The following is a 22,285-nucleotide window of genomic DNA, read 5'->3' as shown; positions in this document are numbered from 1 at the left end:
TTCAGTACAGATTGGAGAGGGGAGAGTTTGGTAAGAGGGAGGCTGATTAGTAGAGCGTTACAATAGTCCAGACGAGAATGAATAAGTGAAACAGTAAGAGTTTTTGCAGAATCGAAAGTAAGAAAATGGCGAATTCTAGAAATGTTTTTGAGATGCAGATAAGAAGAGCGAGCCAGTGATCGGATGTGGGGGGGGGGGAGGGTGAATGAATCAAAGATGACCCCAGGGCAGCGGGCATGTTGCTTTGGAGTAATGGTGGAACCGCACACGGAGATGGCAATGTCAGGCAAAGGTAGGTTAGTAGAGGGAGAGAACACGAGGAGTTCAGTTATTTGGCAATTATGGCTCAGATTCCAGGTGGGAATAGGAGACAGTTTTCTTGATGCCCCAGGAGGTTCCGGTAAAACATTCTTATTAATTTGCTGCTCTCAGAAATTCCCTCCATCAATAACATTGCTCCGGCCGCTGCATCGTCTGGGGTTGTGGCCGCTCTCTTAGATGGAGGCGCACGGCTCAGTCAGCACTAGGATTACCCCTGAATCTAGCGCTCTTGGAATCTCCCGTCTGTATTATCACTAAGATCTATGAAAGATCTGGGGGGATCCAATCACTTAATGGGGGAATTGTTCTACTTTTTGCAACGTTACCTGTTCTTAAAGGAGCAGCACCAGCAGACGAGCTGAATACACTGAGGCCCCTGATCATGTGACCCCTGACTCCTCCCCTCCTGTGACCACATCACAGGTCCTGTGCGCACAGAGCAGCCATATATGTGGAGTGCGGCTCTACGGGTGGAGGTAGGTACTGGAGATTCCCCATTACTGGCGCATTAATACTAGAAATATATTGCACAGGCGATATCGCAGCCAATTCCCACAAGAAAAATCCTGGAAACATCGACTCATCTTCTCATTCAGGTCTCTACAATATCGGATCCTCTCAGTGAAGATCTTCTATATAAGAGAATTTTCCTGATTTACCCATCAATGATGGATATGGACAGAGACAAGATGGCGGAGAGGATATTACACCTCACCCTAGAGATCCTCTTCCGGCTTACTGGAGAGGTGAGAGATTCTGATGACGTCACATTACATCATTCTTATCTATGGGAATAACAGATGGACAGAACTGGAGAGGTGAGGACTCTGGAAATGTCGGTAGTGAGATTTATTAATGTGTCTCTCCATAACCAGGATTACACAGTAGTGAAGAAGACCTCTAGTGAGCGCTGTCAGGACCCTGTGTCTGAGGGATGGGGAAGACCCCTGAGCCCAATCACGGGGCCTCCACCTCACCCGCTGATACATGAGGACATCAATGACCAGAAGATCCTAGAACTAATGTACAAAATGATTGAGCTGCTGACTGGAGAGGTGACACTGCTGGGAATGCTGGGACATTATACAGTAACACTGTGAAGGGATCGGGGGATGACGGTATCATTGTGTGTGTCAGGTTCCTATAAGGTGTCAGGATGTTGCCGTCTATTTCTCCATGGAGGAGTGGGAGTATTTAGAAGGACACAAAGATCTGTATAAGGACGTCATGATGGAGGTTCCCCAGCCCCTCACATCACCAGGTAATAGACAGGACTAAATACACACGGCCTATAATTATCTGTATGTAAATAATGAATTCAGTTCCTGTATGTGTTTCCTCCAGATCTATCCAGTAAGAGGACAACACCAGAGAGATGTCCCCATTCTCTTCTTCCACAGGACTGTAAACAAGAAGATCCCAATGTTCCTCAGGATCATCAGGTAGATGGAGAGAGGTGTCAGGAGATCTCCCCTATGATGTGTAGATGGCTGTGAAGGTCTTGTGCTCAGTCTTGTTTTATCCACCAGTATTACATGTTTTATACTTGTGTAACACAGGTCAGCAAAAAAATATTCTTTGTAATTATCGCAGTGACATTGTACTTTTCTGAATCATCTTTCTGTCCTGATTTTAAAAATGTGTATAGTTTTTCTGTAGCACGTATAGTTTCCATGGAGCAGCGTCATTATTATAAGGTATAGGAAATATACCGGCAACATTAAGAAAACAGTAATCTACATATCAGAAAAAAATGCTTCACATTACAAAACAGTTCTTATTGAACCAAAATAATTTCATATGCAAAATAGAAACCAAAATATGAGCAGAAGTTAAAAGTACTTGACATTAGACTGTTGATACGATTTTTCAGGGTTGTCCCTATATAACATCCAAGAGTAATCTGCCACCATTGAGTCATTCCCAAAACCCTGGTAAAGGTGTTCTATTACTTTAATGTCCTGGTGAAACCGCTTGTTCATCGCTTACATCCCCAAGATAATGAGGGAAGAAATCTGAATGTGAAAGCAAAAAGTGCATTGTCAGAGGCATGCGACATCCAAGACACTGGTATGCATTTAGCAGTTCCTCAACACCTTCAACATATTCTGGAGATTTTTGTTTTCCTAACAAGTTTTCACAGATCCACTTGAAGCTTTTCCAAGATCTCAATTCCTTATCATTTAGAGTTCCGTAAAAAAACACATCATCTCTCATAAGCTCTCTGATCTGAGGACCAACAAATACCCCTTCCTTCAGTTTAGCTGGTGAAATGCTGGAGTATTTCTGTGAAATGTACTGGAACGTTTGTGAATTTGTCTTTGCCATGGCTTTCACAAAGCTTTTAATCAATCTCAACTTATGTAGTGGGGGAAGAAATATTTTGTTGGAGCAACTAAAGGATTATGCTGAACATTGTCTGTACCTGGAGCATAGATGTTTCTCTGTTCCCAATCACGACGAACATAATGCTCTACTGTATTTCTACTGTCCCATAAACACAAGAAACAACAATACTTTGTGAAACCTCCTTGCATTCCCATTAGCAGACCAATCCCTTTCAAATCTCGCGAGATATTCCATTGGTGATGCTTATACTGTATAGCATCCAAAACAACTGACAGATTTTCATAACTTTCTTTTAGATGACATGAGTGGGCAATAGGGATTGATGGTTTCATATTTCCATTGTGAAGCAACACTGCTTTCAAACTTCTCTGGGATGAGTCAATAAACAATCGCAAATCTGTAACAAAATTCTCTTGATTCAGTTCTTCAAAGAGGCCATTCACATTGTTACAGCACACCATTGGTCCGTCAACTGTGAAAAATTGTGTTAAAAAGTTACTTCTGTTTTGGTAATAACACACTTTGACATCATCATGAAGAAGATTCTTCTGTTTCAACCTAGATGGAAGAAGTTCAACTTTATCTTTTGACAATGAAAGGTCTCTGATGAGATCATTTAATTCATGTTGAGTACAGCGTTCTGGCTGCTCGGCTGCTCCATCAGGTACAAATTCATCTTGACTTGAGGTCTCCATGTCTTCTCCAGTAGCTTCAGCTTCATAGTCTTCATATTCTATTTCATTTTCATCCAATCCAGACAAAGGTGGTACAGGAACTGGCAAGGTACCATCATGTGGAACTGGCCTAATCGCAGATTGAAGTTCAGGGTAATTAATCTTATGTTTGTTCTTTTTAGAAAAGCCCTTCAGTTTGACAAAACAAAAGTAGCAGTCATCACTATGATTTTTGTGTTCTCTCCAAATCATGGGAAGAGCAAATGGCATTGTCACTTTCCTCATATTCAACCAGTCACGAAGACCATTTGAACACCTTGAGCATATCACATGAGGGGCCCAGCTTTTGATTTGATCACCGAGTGGACACTGAAAGTACATCCGGTATATCTTTTTAATATCATGAGTGATTGAACGTACTTGTTCTTTTTGGTAATAAAGAAAGAACCACACACATAGCAGAATCTGTTCAGATGTCAGGGCATTTTTCTCCTTTAAATCAGATCAAACAGTAGAGTAAGTTCAGTTCAATGGTGGTGACAAACTAAAAAAAAAATGCGATGAGCCGACCTACTATACAGCTCTGTCAAAAAATTAATAGACCACTGCAAAATGTTCAGTTTGTCTGATTTTTCTCTTTATAGGTATATTTCTGAGTAAAATGTAATTTTTTTTTAATTCTATAACCTACTGACTTGTCTCTGAAGTTCCAAGCAATACATTTTGTATTTATTTTCTGAAAATCAGAAATGGTCAAAATAACAAAAAAATGCATTGCTTGCAGACCTCAAATAATGCAAAAAAGACAAGTTCATAATCATTTAGAAACAACAATGTTAATATTTTAACTCAGGAAGGGTTCAGAAATCAATATTTTGTAGAATAACAATGATTTTTAATCACAGCTTTCATGCGCCTTGGCATGTTTTCCACCAGTCTTTCACCCTGCTTTTGGGTGACCTTATGCCACTCCTGGTACAAAATTGTAAGCAGTTCTTCTTTGTTTGAGAAAACCTCTGGAATGTAATCAAGAGGAAGATGGATAGTCACAAGCCATCAAACAAAGAAGAACTGCTTACATTTTTGTACCAGGAGTGGCATAAGGTCACCCAAAAGCAGGGTGAAAGACTGGTGGAAAGCATGCCAAGGCGCATGAAAGCTGTGATTAAAAATCATGGTTATTCCACAAAATATTGATTTCTGAACTCTTCTTGAGTTAAAACATTAGAATGCTGTTTCTAAATGATTGAATGATATGAACTTGGTTTTTTTTTTTTGCATTATTTGAGGTCTACAAGCAATGCATTTTTGTTTTATATTATTTTGACAATTTCTCATTTTCAGAAAATAAATACAAAATTTATTGCTTGGATCTTTGGAGACATGTTGTCAGTAGCTTATAGAATAAAAGAGCAACTTATATTTTACTCAAAAATATACCTATAGAGAGAAAAATCAAACTGAAAATTTTGCAGTGGTCTCTTACTTTTTGCCAGAGCTGTAGGTAGATATTTCCCCAGAGATGACAGAGGCAGCTTGTATTTAGAGCTGACTTTACTGGAGGTAATCTGGTAGATAACTATATACAGTTGTGAGGTAAATGGGTCAGCCTATTCCTTACAGATGAACATTTGCAGACAGGCAGTTTCTCAGTATGATATTGGCTGCTTTCAGGTTCTCTCTCTGTGGAGACCCTCACTCAGTTAAAGCTCAGTGGCTGTGGCGTTTTCTTCCTTCTGAGGTGAATTGCCCTCCCAGAAATGCAGTGAAAATCCTCTCACAATGGCGGCTGCCTTCCCTTTTCTAACTGACTCAAATCTTACCACCTCATAACAGTTAGCTTTTCCCCATAACATGTGACTTTCCGAGAAGCAGTCATTGGTTGACTGCACTGTCAATACTCCTTCCCATAAAACTTACTAAAACCTTTACTGATGATGTACCTGTAAGAAAATTCACAATTAAGTAAGACAAGCAAAGAAATGGGAATAAGGCTACTTTCACACTAGCGTTAACTGCATTCCGTCACAATGCGTCGTTTTGCCGAAAAAACGCATCCTGCAAAAGTGTTTGCAGGATGCGTTTTTTCGCCATTGATTAACATTAAGCGACGCATTGTGACGGATTGCCACACGTCGCACCCGTCGTGCGACGGATGCGTCGTGCAGTGGCGGACCGTCGGGAGCAAAAAACGCTACATGTAACGTTTTTTGCTCACGACGGTCCGCTTTTTCCGACCGCGCATGCGCGGCCGGAACTCCGCCCCCACCTCCCCGCGCTTCCCTGCACCTCACAATGGGGCAGCGGATGCGCTGGAAAAATGCATCCGCTGCCCCCGTTGTGCGGCGGAGACAACGCTAGCGTCGGGAACGTCGGCCCGACGCACCGCGACGGGCCGAGCCCGACGCTAGTGTGAAAGAAGCCTAACATAGAAAAAACACATACACTGAAAATGCAGAAATAACATAATAACAAAAATACTTCTATCTCAGAAACTTTGCGATAGAGCAAAACTAAGCATATTTTTGGAATCAGCACATCAAACTCCATAAAACAGACATGTTACCTTTGCTGATTTTTTTTCGTGTTGACCAGTGTAATGAGAACGGTGGAGATGGCAGGATTAGAGCTGATCATAGATGTGACTTTTCCATCTGTCTGTGACTTTTACAATATTTGTTTCAGGGTGAAGATCTGACCCATATTAATACTACAGAGACATATGTGAGGGGTGATGAGCGGTGTAAAGAGGAGATTCCTACATATGACTACACAGGTGAGTAGTGACCACTAAATGCAGAGAAGTCACAGATTCTTCTCAGTCACCGGCTGTGGCTGCTTTATCAGTGGTGTAGTGTAGCCGCTCCAGAGTCGCCATTTTCCTTCTAGACCACGGCATAGTCAACCACCCAAAACTGTTCACATTACTTTGGGTATTGAATGCCCTTTCCTTAAGAACTTACAACCTGGTAGATCCAACTGAAATAAAAAGACGCTGACCATTACATGCCCAGATCTGTAAACTGCTAAGCCAAATGACAGCGTACATAGAATGTGCTAACAAGTTAGAAAATCACTTGAAGAAAAATATTATGATGGGCTTGCAATAGAAAGCGGAGGGCAATGATGCTGTTGGCTTCCTAGATCCCTTTCTAGCCAATCTTCAGTTTTATGATTGAATGTCCAGTGAGGGCTAAGTGTGAATTTCTGTACAATGACAACAAAGTTTCCCTTTATCCTGACTTTTCAATGTGTTTTAAAACTGACACACAGTAGCTCCAAAGGTCCACCATAAATAAGTGCAACTGCGGTTTAGTGTTGGAGCTCTCCCCAAAACATTATTCTGGGTGGGTTTTTTTTTGCATTTTACAGGTTCATTCTGTATGGTATGATTGATGATGTGGGATCAGGCTGCCTCACTTATGTGAATCTGTAACTCTCTGGTAGTCTTTAAAAAAAGGTCTCCATCTTCCAAATGCCCGAGATCTACATTTAGGACTCCTCAGCTCTACAGTATTATAAAAAGTTCTCTTCGAATGTCTTGAAGCTCATCTGTCAGAAAATATTGGCCCTTACGATAGTTTAATTGCCCAGAGCCACCAAATCCCATATTCTAATTACCTCAGAGAGGTTTCACTACTGGCTACTCATTTGTTAATGATGAAGACTGTTGAGATTGATAATTTAAGTAGATGTGTTATTGTATATAGTCAGTTTTTGACTACAGTAGTTAGTGCCCAAAATCCTCTGATTTAATCACAGCCAGTTTTGTGTTCCTAATCAGGACTCATTTTTCAAATCTGACGTGTGTCACTTTATGTGACGATAACTTTGGAATTTTTTCACAAAGAATAATAGAAAACAAATGGACCTTACAAATGTTTTTCCAAATTCTCTAAGGTTGTACAGTACAGTCTGGGCACATGGCAGTTTAAGCAGGTAAGGAGAGCCATGTAGCTATTTGAATGCAGATCTACCTGGAATAGTGTTCAGAAACAATGTATTGGGGCACTGTTTGTGGTCACGTGGCACCTCAAAAGATGTTTAACACCAACATGCTTGGCACTATCTACTCCATTTTTCCAGATCACAAGGATTTCCTTGCTCATCATCCTTTAATCCCTCTACATGGATCTGGACTTACACAGAGACCCCTAGGCTTATGTCATGGTGTTACCTGCTGTTCTGTGGTGTGAGATGGCAAGAATAGTCATATAGCTGGGTCAGAACCAAGAGAACAGAGAAAATGCAAAATGCAAATATACCATTTTATTACCCACCACATAGTACCCAGATTGTGCTACAGGAGATGCCTACACCGTAAATTAAGTGAGTCCTTCTCACTATAGTACCGTATTCTTCGCTTTGTAACACGCTGTGGATTATAAGACGCACCCCAAATTTTGAGTAGAAAAATAGAGAAAAAACTTTTTTTTAATAAATTGGTGGTGCTTCTTATAATCCATGCGTCTTATTGCTTACCGGGGGGTGGTGGCTGCGGTGAAGCGGGGTCCCAGGGTCGCTGCTGGAGGTGGCAGGCTGGGATGAGGGGGTATGCAGGTGTCCTGTGCTGCAGGGGGGCTCCTGTGCTGCAGGGGTGTCTTCTGTACTGCAGGGGTGTCTTCAGTGCTGCAAGGGGGTCTCCGGTGCTGTGGGGGAGTCTCCGGTGCTGTGGGGGGCTCTGCCGACATTTTGTGAAAGGCCAGAGCTCCCCGGCAGTTTGTCCATGCTTTCCAGTGTGGTGGACTTCGGGAAAATGGCCGCTGGGAGGCGGCACATGTGCAGATGGAGATCTTAGGACCAAGATCTCGAGAGATGAGATGTCAGCACTAAAATCTCATCTCCCGAGATCCTGGCGGCCATTTTCCCAGAGTCCGTCACACAGGAAAGCATGGACGAACTGCTGGGGGGCTCTGGCCTTTTCACAAAATGTCAGTAGAGCCCCCTGCAGCAGCGGAGACTCCAGCATCACCCTGGGCAGCAGCGGACAACCTGAGCAGCAGCAGTGGCGGAAGACACCCCCTCATCCCAGCCTGAAATGGTAACGGCATAGCTCCCAACCGTCCCTCATTGTGCGGGACTGTCCCGGTTTTGAGCCTTTGCCCTGCTGTCCAGCACGGGACGCTCAGATCCCGCAGACAGCAGGAGATTCAACCGACACGCCCCTTGTGTTAAGCCATGCCCCGGGCCCTTACCCTTCCGTATGGCTGCCTGCTTTCTGTGCACAGGACCTGTGATGAGGTCACAGGAGGGGAGGAGTCAGATGATCGGGACCTCCGTGGCTTGCAGGACTCGGCTGCCTGTGCTGGTTGCCAACTTGCCACATGGATGGTGCTGCAGCCGCAGGATAAGGTAAGTAATGCCTTGTGTGGGGTCAGGAGGTGGACAGTGTTGATGTAGCAGAGCCGTATGTGTGCGAGGTGTATGGAGCGGAGCCGTGTGTCCGAGGTGTATGGAGCGGAGCCGTGTGTGTACGAGGTGTATGGAGCGGAGCCGTGTGTGTACGAGGTGTATGGAGCAGAGCCGTGTGTGTACGAGGTGTATGGAGCAGAGCCGTGTGTGTATGAGGTGTATGGAGCAGAGCCGTGTGTGTATGAGGTGTATGGAGCGGAGCCGTGTGTGTATGAGGTGTACGGAGCAGAGCCGTGTGTACGAGGTGTATGGAGTGGAGCCGTGTGTGTACGAGGTGTATGGAGCAGAGCCGTGTGTGTACGAGGTGTATGGAGCGGAGCTAAATGTGTACGAGGTGTACGGAGCAGAGCCGTGTGTGTATGAGGTGTAAGGAGCGCAGCCGCGTGTGTAGCAGTAGCTATGTGTGGCCATTATATGGTATGAAGTATCATGTGCGGCCAATATACAGTATGGAGCATCATGTTCGGTCATTATACAGTATGGAGCATCATGTGTGGTCATTACAGTATGGAGCTTCATGTGCGGCCAATATACAGTATGGAGCATCATGTGGGGTCATTATACAGTATGGAGCATCATGTGGGGCCATTATACAGTATGGAGCATCATGTGTGGTCATTACAGTATGGAGCATCATGTGCGGCCAATATACAGTATGGAGCATCATGTGGGGTCATTATACAGTATGGAGCATCATGTGTGGCCATTATACAGTATGGAGCATCATGTGCAGTTATTATACAGTATGGGGCATCATGTGCGGTCATTATACAGTATGGAGCATCATGTGTGGCCATTATACAGTATGGAGCATCATGTGTGGTCATCATACAGTATGGAGCATCATGTGTGGTCATCATACAGTATGGAGCATCATGTGTGGCCATTATACAGTATGGAGCACTGTGTGGCCATATTTTTTTGTTTATAATTATTGTATATGAAACAGTGTGATCAGCAGTGCTAAATGGGTGTGGTTGGGACATGGATATGAGTGTGACTAATTATGAATGGGTGTGGTCAGAGGCGTGGCCTAAAATTTGCCGTGGCGCGCGTTGCGTGCCGCAAACTTTGTCCCTCTTTCCCATCTTCAAAAGTTGGGAGATATGGGTAACGGTAAGTGGTATATCCGTTTTGTAAGACGACCCCCATTTCCCCTCCAAATTTGGGGGAAATAAAGTGCGTCTCACAAAGAGAAAAATACAGTAATTCCAAATATATGGATGCCAAATGTGGTGTGGGTGCACTGCAAGGCTCAGAAGTGAGGAGGAGATATGACTTTTGGGAGAGCGGATATTGCTGGATTGGTTTATGGTTGCTATTCAGGAGCTTTTGAGCCACTAATAATGTGGAAACCTCTGTTTTTGCCTGGAGACATGATGGACCTTAGTGGAGACTTGTTTTTTGTCAGATGTGTAGAAATTTTTATTGATATTATTTTTGCCTATAGAACCTCTCCCCTGACAGCACCAGCTGAGATAGTGTATCTGCCCATCAACTGACAGGAAACCTACTGAATAAAAGGGCATTACCTCTCCTTGACAACAGTTGATTTCCTGTCCTTGAGGTAGCCGAAGGAAGAGCGGTACTCTAAAGATATTCCTTGGTCCGGAGCATGTCCAGGGACCGGATGCCGGATAAAGAGAAACAGGGAGCACCACTAATGGGCGTAAAAATAGCTGGAGTCATATATATAGGGGTGCTGCACAATGCACAGGATAAAAGCAATGTATAAAAAAAGAGGAAAGAACCATGCATATTAGGCGCACACCCAAGATATTGAAGAAAAATATATGCAAAGTTTATTAGTAGACAAACCCTCAATAAAAACATTTAAAAGACAAAACACATCACTTGTAGTCCCATAACACTATAGTGTATACAATATCATATTCAAATGACACCCCATATACATACAATAGTTGCATGAAATAGACAAAACCCTGTTCTGGGCATCCCCAGAAAACCAGATAATGGAAAAAAAACCTTCTGAAAGGCCATAATAAGCCTATTTAATGCTGTGGGGAAACTAACATAGATATCCCATTGAAGTAAGAAGAAAAAAACGGGATGCCTTCCAGATGGGGTATACATCCACTGGCCAGGGCATCGGTGCAGGCAGAGACCTCTTGGTTAAAGTCTCCTGCTGACAAGAGGTCCCTGGTCTGCGTACGCCGGGGCTGCCGGAACATGCCATGCTAAGTGAACCAGAACATGCTTCAGGGGCTGCGCACGCAATGATGAGCACACTGGAAAGCACGGCATGCCTCTTCATACGTTGTGAGACTTTCTCCAAGGTGGCCTTAGTGTCACTCCATACTTTTGAGAATTCCCCTGTAAAGGTTGTCAGCTGCAGGGACGCCAGAAGACCCAGAGATGTGGAGAGGAAACCCATGAAGATGGAAGATATGCTGTATGAAATGGTCAGCAAGCTCAGGAGCAGATGGAAGATTGGGTAACGGAACAAAGTGAGCCATCTTCGAGAAACGATCCACCACTACCCAGATGACAGTACAGCCAGAAGAGACGGGAAGATCAGTAATGAAGTCCATCGCGATGTGCTGCCAGGGAGGTGAAGAAATAGAGAGAGGTAAGCATCTGCCCTCTGGGCATTTATTAACAGTCTTGTTGCGGGCACACGAAGGACAGGCAGCAATATATTCCTGGACATCTTTGCCCATGGTGGGCCACCAGTAGTAACGGGAAATTAGTTGCAGAGTCTTTTTCAGACCGACATGGCCAGTCAACTTAGAAGAGTGACCCCACCAGAGGACACGGCTCTGATCCGAAGTGGATACAAGAGTTTTACCTGGGGGAAGTCGAGCAAAATTCACTGCGGCTACGGACACAAACCTGGATGATTCAATGATGTGTTGCGATTCTTCCTCAAAATCGGGAGGCAGGAACGCTCTAGAGTGCATCAGCTTTAACATTCTTATCAGCTGGATGGAAATGAAGAACAAAATTAAATCGGGGAAAAAAACAAGGCCCAGCGAGCCTGACGAGGATTAAGTCTTTGTGCAGATTGGAGATAAGAGAGGTTCTTATGATCAGTGAAGATGACAACCTGATGGGCTGCTCCCTCGAGGAGATGTCACCACTCTTGCAAGGCTAACCTGATTGCCAATAATTCCCTATCTCCCATGGAATAGTTCCTTTCTGAGGTAGAAAAGACCTTCGAGAAGAAACCACAGGTGACCATCCGACCGGAGGATGACTTCTGGGTGAGAACCGCACCAGCACCTATGGAAGCAGCAAAAGAATGTGGGTTACACGGACCCAAAAACAACGACCAGTAGTTCCAAGTATGACAATGTATGTAAAATAAATAACTTTATTTCTTCACAAAATTCATATCAATTCCATAACATACATTATATAAATAAGGTGCAGGTGAGTATCAGGTGCTACAAGGTGTGCCAAAGCACCGCATTAACATAAAAACAAGCAGTTAAGGGGCGCACGGGACCCAGGACATATACACCCATCATAATCAAAACCTGTGCCGACAAGGGGTTAATGAATGAATACATGTATTGCACATAGTAGGCTATAAGAGCCCTTATTGGGACTTGACAGAACGTCCTCTTAGTGCAGATAGCGGTGATAGCTATCATATAAAGAAAGATCCATTCCCCTGAGGAAGGTGTTAAACCGAAACGTGCGTCGGGGAGGACGCACGGTCCCTGTGGACATCCCACCCTGCTCTCTACTTAGAGGTAAAGTATACTCATATTAACTGTGCCTTGAATGGATCTTTCTTTATATGATAGCTATCACCGCTATCTGCACTAAGAGGACGTTCTGTCAAGTCCCAATAAGGGCTCTTATAGCCTACTATGTGCAATACATGTATTCATTCATTAACCCCTTGTCGGCACAGGTTTTGATTATGATGGGTGTATATGTCCTGGGTCCCGTGCGCCCCTTAACTGCTTGTTTTTATGTTCATGCGGTGCTTTGGCACACCTTGTAGCACCTGATACTCACCTGCACCTTATTTATATAATGTATGTTATGGAATTGATATGAATTTTGTGAAGAAATAAAGTTATTTATTTTACATACATTGTCATACTTGGAACTACTGGTCGTTGTTTTTGGGTCCGTGTAACCCACATTCTTTTGCTGCTTCCAATTAGCGACTTGTTCCGTATTATAGTCCTGTTAGGTTTTCTCATAGCTTCAACTCCTGGCTAGTCTTTTCGGCTTCCATATTTACATCTGTTTTAGCTATGTGTTTTTTCGTTGTTTTTCTGTTTATTCAGCACCTATGGAAGAAGCGTCCATCTCTAGCAAGAACTGTTTCCCTGAATCCGATCGATGAAGAACGGATACAGAGGAGAAGGTCTGTTTAAGAGAAACAAAGCCTCCTCTGCCTCAAAAGTGCAATCCTTGGCATTTGCGCCTTTCTGGGTCAAGACCGAGCTGGGTGCCACACGGGTGGAAAGATGGTTAATAAATAAATGGTAATAGTTGGCGAACCCCAGGAACCGTTGCATGGATTTCAGACCGGATGGGCGAGGTCACTTAAGGATGGCAGATACTTTCTCCGGATCCATCTTTAATCCTGTGGACGAGACAATATAACCAAGGAAAGGCAGAGAGGATTGTTAGGAAAGGCAGAGAGGATTGTTCAAAAATACATTTTTCAAACTTAGCATAAAGTCTGTTCTCCCGGAGCCTTTGCAAGACCAGACGAACTTGTCTCCGGTGGGAGGCTAAATCTGCAGAGAAGATCAGAATGTCGTCCAGGTAAACAACACATGAATAGAGCAGATCTCTGAAAATATCATTTACGAATTCCTGAAAAACTGCAGGTGCATTACTTAAACCAAACGGCATAACCAGGTATTCGTAGTGTCCGTCCCAGGTGTTAAAAGCGGTTTTCCACTCGTCTCCTTTACAAATACGTATAAGGTTGTAGGCCCCTCTGAGGTCCAGTTTGGTGAAGATTTTAGAACCCCTGAGACAATCAAACAACTCTGAAATAAGTGGCAACGGATACCTGTTCTTTACCGTGATCTGGTTCAGCCCTCTGTAATCAATACAGGGCTGAAGAGATCCATCTTTTTTCTTCACGAACAAGAATCCTGCTCCAGCTGGCGAGGAAGACCTCTGGATAAATCCTCTGGCCAGGTTCTCCTGAATGTAGTCCGACATGGACTGAGCCTCTGTTTGAGAAAGAGGATAGATTTGCCCCCGAGGAGGGGACTTTCCGGGGAGCAGATCAATTGGGCAATCATACGACCTGTGTGGAGGTAATTTCTCTGCCTCCTTTTTCTCGAAGACGTCTGCAAAGGCCCAGTAAGATGAGGGTAGACCCGGCAGAGCAGTGGGCTGAACTGGAGGATGAATAGGTTGAACCAGAATGAAACATCTATCCAAGCAGGAGTCACCCCAGCGCAGAACCTCTCCCGTCTTCCAATTAAAGATTGGTTCATGCGTCCGAAGCCAGGGTAGGCCTAAAAGCAAGGAGTGAGGGGAACCAGGCAGGACATAAAGCAAATTCTTTCTGAATCCATTAAACCTACCCGGAGCTCCACTGGCAGTCTGGAACAAAATGGACTTGGACAGGGGCTTGCCATCCATGGATGTCACCTGCAATGGTTCTGGAAGGCATTGAACTGCTATGTGATAACGATCCACGACCGCCTGCTGAATGAGATTTCCAGCAGCTCCAGAGTCCACGTGACAGAGTTCAGAAAATTTTACCTTGCCAAAGACCACGAAAACTGTTATTTGCAGTGGTGGAGAGAAATTATGCTTACCAAGGGCTGCCTCTCCTACAGACCCTAGGCACTGGATCTTCCCGACTTCTTTGGAATTGCCTAAACAGCTCTCCTCCTGTCGATGTGCCTCCTGGCGGCGATTACCCAAGCTTACCCGATCTACTTCCATAGCCACAGTCAGGTGAACGAAGTCGGGGAACTCGCTGTACTAGCAACAGGGTGGTAGGAAGCTTTTTCCACATATGATCTCCCTGGATTGTTCTTGAAACCGTAAGTCAATCCAGACTGCCAGGGAAATTATAGGTCATCCAGTGTTGTAGGCATGTCCCGTCCTACCAGCTCATCCTTAATTGTTCCATAAAGACTTTCCCAGAAGATAGCCACCAAGGCCTCATTGTTCCAGGATAGTTCAGACAAGAGGGTACGGAACCGCACTGCATACTGAGCCACAGTAAAAGCCTCCTGGCGTAGTCGAAGAAGTGCAAAAGTCGTCAACGTAGCACGACCAGGTTCATCAAAGATCCTGCGGAATACCTCAAGAAAAGACTGAAGATTAGTTACTAGAGGGTCCATTCTCTCCCACAGCAGATTCAGCCAGGCGAGAGCCTCTCCGTCAAGGTGAGACATGATGAAGCCCACCTTGGCCCGATCAGAAGCAAACATATGCCCCAGGAGTTCAAAGTGCAGCGTGCACTGATTAATGAACCAGCCGACACTAAACGGGGTGGCCACGGAAGCGAGTGGGAGCCGCCAAGTGAGGACCTCTACTTACTGTGCAGCTAGATACCTGGATGCCAGTGGCAGAGTCGGATGCAGGCAAAGAGACCAGGGATTCCATGCGAGTACACCAGTTGTGCAGAAAAATCGTGAGCTTGTCCTGTTGACTCCTCAGATGGGTAACCTCTATGGCCGATGGTTCCTGGGATCCAGCGGGTTCCATTGCCGGAGCAATCTGTAACGAATGGAAATGGAGGCACAGATGGTAAGTTCACATTCATTTTATTGTAATAGAGCGTGGAACCTCTGGACCATGGTCCGGGGGGCTCCGAAGGGGGCATGACTACGTGAGCCCCAGACACACGTAGTAAGACCCCTCTAACAGGGTCGGAATGGGACACCTGGGGGACACGGGTACTACCTCCAGTTAGACCCCGGACTCATGGTAGCTGACCCAGCGGGACAGATGGACAAACAGGGTTAGCAGGTGACGTAGAGCTAACCGGTGGATACCAGGGGTACGGGTAGAGACTGGTTCCAGTGTTACCGACGTTGTCCTGAGGTTCAGGTGACTGAATGGCGGGACGAGACGGAACCAGAGTAAGCAGGCTGGAGATCGTCCACTATAGCCAGGTAACAGGTAGCAGATAGTCTGTGGAGACAAACAGTGTAAGCGAAGCACTGACAAAGACTTCAGAACAGAAACACATGCTAGCAGGAACAGGAAGTTAGCAACTGAGGATACTTGTTGCTCCGGCACCCTCCCTATGGTGAAGGAACTAGAAATAGCAGTCATTCACACGCCATTGGTCAGAAGCACCTTTTGGAAAATGTGCGCTGTCTCTTTAAGAGACCGGGAGCGAGTGCGCACAAGACCTAAGCACACAGCACGAGAGGACCTGCTGGCTGCACGCCAGGGAGCACAGGAGGGAGGAGAAGCAGAGGTCCCATCCGGACATCGTGGAGCCGGCACATAGCGGGAGACCCCGCGAAGGTACGGGAACCGGACCGGGTGTAACATTCGCCAACGAGCGAAACAAAAAAATGGAAAGCTTGTGCTCTCTGAATCCGAAGGAAAGTACCTATGCAGTGGATGCATTACACATTCCCTAGAACTTCAACCTAGCCTATGCCTTCCCCCCTGTTAAATGTTGATTCCTTCAGGAAGATTCAGGAAGAGAGGGCAAGCTAATTGCTTCTTTTTGGATCAAGAGACCATGGTTCATGTGGATGAGCGTGATTTCTGTGTCGGATCCTTTTGTCCTCCAAGATATCCTGGATCTCCTCAGGCAGGGCCCAGTTTGTCATCCTCAGGAGTCTGAACTGCATTTGATGGCCTGGAGTGTGAAAGGTCGCTATTAATCCAAAAGGGCTTCTTCTTGGCCTTAGTCTCTACCCTGCTTCATAGCAGGAAACCAGTAACAACTAGAGTGTTAGGTAGAACTTGGGCAAAATCATGATCTAGTTCAGGACAATCCTTAAAATGAAAAATTCTAATAAAGGCCATTTAGGCACCTGGTTCCCAGCGACGAGAGGTGAGTATGTCATTTTTTTTTTTAATCACAGCAGCAGCATACAGGGCATATTATTCTGTGGAGCATCTTATGGGGCCATCAACCTTTGTGCAGCATTATATGGGGCATAATATTCTATGGATCATCTTATGGGGCCATCAACCTTTGTGCAGCATTATATGGGGCATATTTTAGTATGGAGCATCTTATGGGGCCCATCATGAACTTTATGGAACATTATATGGGGCTCCTGATTCAAAATGGATATTCAAAAACACTTAACCTACTGATGTCTCAATTAATTTAACTTTTATTGGTATCTATTTTTATTTTTGAAATTTACCAGTAGCTGTTGCATTTCTTCCCACCCTATGCTTATACTCAATAAGTTTTCCCAGTTCTTTGTGGCAAAATTAGGGGTCTCGGCTTATACTCGGGTCGGCTCATACTCGAGTATATAGAGTAATTATAAATTAGTGGCAGATAGGTGAATAATTAGATACATTATGTAATGTGATAGGTCTGTACTGATACCAGCCCCAAGAATGCCTCCTTGGGATCTAAACCTGGTCTTGGGGGCGTTAACGAGATCTCCCTTTGAGCCCATAGACAAATTACCTTTCAAGATACTCACCCTAAGGGCTCATTTCCACATGCGAGTCACACGTCCGTATCTCGCATGTGGAAACCAAGCTGTGGAGCCGGCACTGAGGAGCGGAGCGTGCGGCCGCATAGGAACACATGGAGCTGCACAGCTCCGCTCCAAAGTGCCGGCACCAGGGCTTGGTTTCCACATGCGAGATACGGACGTGTGACTCGCATGTGGAAATGAGCCCTTACAATGGTAATATTGGTCGCCTTAAGATCAGCCCTCAGAGTCAGTGACTTACAGGCACTATAAATTAACCACTCGTTTACGCAGATCACGGAAGGTAGTTACCGTATTTTTCGGATTATAAGACGCTCCAGACACACCCCAAATTTTGAGGAGAAAAATAGAATTTTTTTTTAAATAAAATGGTGGTGCTTCTTGTAATACATGCGTCTTATTGCCTACCGGGGGTGGTGGCTGCGTAGCCTGGGAGGAGGGGTGTTCCAATGTGCGGCACGCTGCTGAGCATGTCCGGTGCTGCTTCAGGTGTCCGGTGCTGCTGCAGGGGCCCTGCTGACATTTTGTGAAAGGCCGGCGCTCAGTCAATGCAGGAAGCGGACGCCGGGGGATGCGAAGGTGAGTATGTACTGTTTGTTTTTTTTACATTTTACACTGGTAACCAGGGTAAACATCGGGTTACTAAGCGCGGCCCTGCGCTTAGTAACCCGATGTTTACCCTGGTTACCAGTGTAAAACATCGCTGGTATCGTTGCTTTTGGTGTCAAACACGATGATACACGCCGGTCTGACGACCAAATAAAGTTCTGAACTTTGTTCAACGACCAGCGATATCACAGCAGGATCCTGATCGCTGCTGCGTGTCAAACTAAACGATATCGCTAGCCAGGACGCTGCAACGTCACGGATCGCTAGCGATATCGTTTAGTGTGACGGTACCTTAAGATATTTCCATTGGCAGATGATGGACCTGTGTGGGGACTTTTGAGAAGAAACTTTTGTTGGTATTATTTTTGCCTACATAACATTGTTGGCTTTTTATTCCTTGTTTTGGAGGCAGAATGAACAAACAGTTGTATATCGCTCCACTTGTTCATCCTATGAGGTTTTCTATTAGACTGCGAACTTGGTAAATAATTCAATATTTTCACATAACTTGCTATTTTTATGGACCGTTTAAGTAGAAATGTTAAACAATAAAAAGATCACGGATATTTTATAAAAAAAATTATAATTCATTTTATTCTTGGCAGATGACTGTACCAGGAGATCAGAGGGACAGCTGACATCTTCAATTTTTAAATCAGATGATCTTGAGATCCTACAGGACACAGTCGAAGTGAATTCCATTACTCCCAAAATACCATCATCCCTTCATAGCAAAAATCTGTCACGTGATTCATTACCGTCAACTAAGCAAAATCAGAGTCACAAAATAAGCATTAAAAAACTAATTGCTCCTAATGCAAAGAAGCAATTTCCTCATTCAGAATATGGAAATGGTTTTCCCCTAGAAAAGTCTTTTCTTAAACGTAAAAAAAAACACACAGCAAAGAATAGATTTTCTTGTTCTAAGTGTGGGAAGTGGTTTAACCACACATCAGATCTTGTTAATCATCAGCGAACTCACACAGGGGTGGAACCTTTTTCCTGTTCAGAATGTGGGAAATGTTTTAGACAGAAATTAGGGCTTACCAAACATCAGATAACTCACACAGGGGAGAAGTCTTTTTCATGCTCAGAATGTGGGAAATGTTTTAGCCGCAACTCAAATCTTGTTCGTCACCAGCAAACTCACACAGGGGAGAAGCCTTTTTCATGTTCGGAATGTGGAAAATGTTTTAACCAGAAATCCAATCTTGTTAGTCACCAGAGAACTCACACAGGGGTGAAGACATTTTCATGTTCAGAATGTGGGAAATGTTTTAGACAGAAATTAGGTCTTATCAAACATCAGAGAACTCACACAGGGGAGAAGCCTTTTTCATGTTCAGAATGTGGGAAATGTTTTAACCAGAAGTCAAATCTTCTTAGTCACCAGATAATTCACACTGGGGAGAAGCCTTTTTCATGTTCAGAATGTGGGAAATGTTTTTTATGGAAATCAAATCTTGTTAGTCACCAGAGAACTCACACAGGGGTGAAGCCTTTTTCATGCTCAGAATGTGGGAAATGTTTTTTATGGAAATCAAATCTTGTTAGTCACCTGCGAACTCACACAGGAGGGAAGCCTTTTTTATGTTCAGAATGTGGAAAATGTTTTAACCTGAAATCAGATCTTGTTAGCCACCAGCGAACTCACACTGGGGAGAAGCCTTTTTCATGTTCAGAATGTGGGAAATGTTTTAGACACAAATTAGGTCTTATCAAACATCAGAGAACTCACACAGGTGAGAAGCCTTTTTTGTGCTCAGAATGTGGGAAATGTTTTAACCACAAATCAAACCTTGTTAGTCACCAGCGAACTCACACAGGGGAGAAGCCTTTTTCATGTTCAGAATGTGGAAAATGTTTTAACCAGAAATCAAATCTTGTTAGTCACCAGCGAACTCACGCTGGGGAGAAGCCTTTTTCATGTTCAAAATGTGGGAAATGTTTTTTATGGAAATCACATCTTGTTAGTCACCAGCGAACACACACAGGAGTGAAGACATTTTCATGTTCAGAATGTGGGAAATGTTTTAGACAGAAATTAGGTCTTAACATACATCAGATAACTCACAAAGGGGAGAAGCCTGTTTCATGTTTATAAAGTAGGAAATGTTTTGTAGATAAATCAACTCTTGCTACACATAAGAGAACTCACACAAGGAGAAGCCTTTTTCCTGTTCAGAACATGGGAAATGTTTTAGCCGGAAAGCAAATCTTGATATCCACCAGCGAACTCACACAGGGGAGAAGCCTTTTTCCATTCAGGGAGATGTTTTATACAGAATTTAACTCTTTTTTTATTCTTTTATTCTTTTTATTGAAAGATTCCACAGGATAAGGTTACAAACACATAACAGTGCAGTGTAAGGTCAGAATGATCCATACAGTCACCTTACATAATAACATGGATGTAACATCACATTCTCAATAATAGAGTAAACAAATAAAGAAAAGCGAACAAACAGAATAGAACATAGCATATTGAGACAATTTCCATTACAAAGCATTGCACACTCAAATTAACAGGTTCTTTATCAGAATTCACTCGTACCAATTCGGGTCATAATAAAAAAAACCACACTCCTTAAGTCTACATATACCATCACTTTCATATACTGGAAGGGATATACATCAGGGTTCGTGTCGTGAGATAGATGAAGTCATGGCATTAGGAGATAGGTGCATTAAGGGTGAATCACACCATCTCTCCCATATCTTATGGAATTTCTGGGGACATCCTCTATATCTATATAATATATTCTCATATGGTATTATATCATTCACTAATTTTTTTTCCACTGTTTAATAATAGGAGGCTTCCCCCCCCATCAACCTTAATGCTATTGCTTTTCTAGCCATAAATAGAACTTCATGGAGAAATACTCTGTCATAATGCACCCACTATTCTTCATCTACAATTCCCAAGATAATCATTTCTGGACTACCATCAATTGGTATCCCAAATATCTGTCCTAATGTAGTTATCTCTTCACTCCAGTATCTTCGTACTATCCCACAATTCCAAATAAGATGCCAGAAATCTGCTCCCGATTCCCCGCACCAATGACATTCATCAGTTACCGGTCTGCCAAATCCATGTAGTCTACCCGGGGTCAGGTAGGATTGGTGAAGTATATATAGTTGAATTAATTTATTATTTGCGTCTGACGACACCATCGTATTTGTCTCTAGAGCATCATTCCACTGATCATCAGTGATAAAGGGGATTAATTGCCGCCATTTACTCTCTACAGCAAGTTGAGTAGAGGCAATTCTGGAGTTTAGTAGAGCGGTATATATTGCGCCCATGGCTCCTTAAGTTGATAGCACTCATATCAAAGGATATCTTGATATTAGCATCCTAGGATATGGAAACTGGTGCATTATGGCATGTCTCATTTGCAAATATCTATAAAAATCACTATGGGGGATTCCAAACTTTATATGAATTTGTTAAAATGATAATAAAATTTCATTTTCAAAAACCTGATTAAGCGCTGCTATTCTGTACTGCTTCCAGAAACTTGGGTCTTGCAAATTTTTGAGGTGTGGAAATTCGGGATGATCCCATTTGAGTTTCTCCTACTTGATCAGTGAATTTCATAATAAGCTTACTTTCTCGCCACACCTGTAATGCCAAACTGTGTGCAAATAATAAACCGTGTGATGGTCTGTAGGAATCCTCTAATATTGCCCATTGTGCATGTCCACCCAAAAAGTGTATGAGATGCGCTTCTGCACTAGATAGCTTGTCAACAACTATCCAATGCTTTAAATAACATTGTTGACCAGCTAGATAATAAAAAAATAGGTCAGGTACTGCATATCCATCCTGATTTTTGGGTCCCTGCAGGGATCCAATACTTAATTTAGGCCTTGATGAACCCCATATAAATGCCGCCATCATGCCATGCAATTTCCTAAAAAATCCTTTGGAGACCTTAATTGATGAAGGTTCCAGTACATATAAACACTTTGGAAGAATTATCATCTTGATTAAACCAATTCTGCACGCCACCGATAGGGATGGCTGAGACCAGACCTCAAATCTTTTTTTTCATCATATCACCTAAGGAAAATACATTGTTCCTAAGTTCTTTAATTGCAAACATCACAGGTTCAGCTATGTTATCTATAAGTGGCATGATCACAGATTTGCTCCAATTCATTTTGAGACCTGACAATTCTCCAAAACAGTTAATGAGGTCAATTCCTCTTGAGAGAGATTGTTCCACTCTATTTAGGAAAAGTACAAGGTCATCCGCATATAATCCCACTTTGTCTATTCTGGAATTTATATTATAC

The 22,285-nt window shown here is 43.6% G+C and overlaps 2 protein-coding genes across 2 annotated transcripts in view; both read left to right on the top strand.

Annotated features, from left to right (window-relative positions):
- The window catches only part of LOC143766490 (uncharacterized), a 491,244-nt gene that overhangs the window by 390,672 nt on the left and 78,287 nt on the right, over window positions 1–22,285 (top strand). The gene's annotated exons all lie outside the window — the stretch shown is intronic.
- LOC143766507 (uncharacterized) lies at window positions 803–21,863 on the top strand. Its single transcript, XM_077254249.1, has 6 exons — window positions 803–1,067; window positions 1,197–1,376; window positions 1,459–1,582; window positions 1,666–1,763; window positions 6,030–6,120; window positions 18,583–21,863. Exons 1-6 carry the CDS (start codon window positions 987–989, stop codon window positions 20,079–20,081), a joined length of 2,073 nt encoding a protein of 690 aa, XP_077110364.1. The 5' UTR covers window positions 803–986; the 3' UTR covers window positions 20,082–21,863.

The sequence above is a fragment of the Ranitomeya variabilis genome, chromosome 4 (assembly GCF_051348905.1).
Source record: "Ranitomeya variabilis isolate aRanVar5 chromosome 4, aRanVar5.hap1, whole genome shotgun sequence".
NCBI lineage: Eukaryota > Metazoa > Chordata > Amphibia > Anura > Dendrobatidae > Ranitomeya > Ranitomeya variabilis.
The sequence above is the reverse complement of the archived record's forward strand: the minus strand, read 5'-3'. Positions and strand labels throughout refer to the sequence as shown.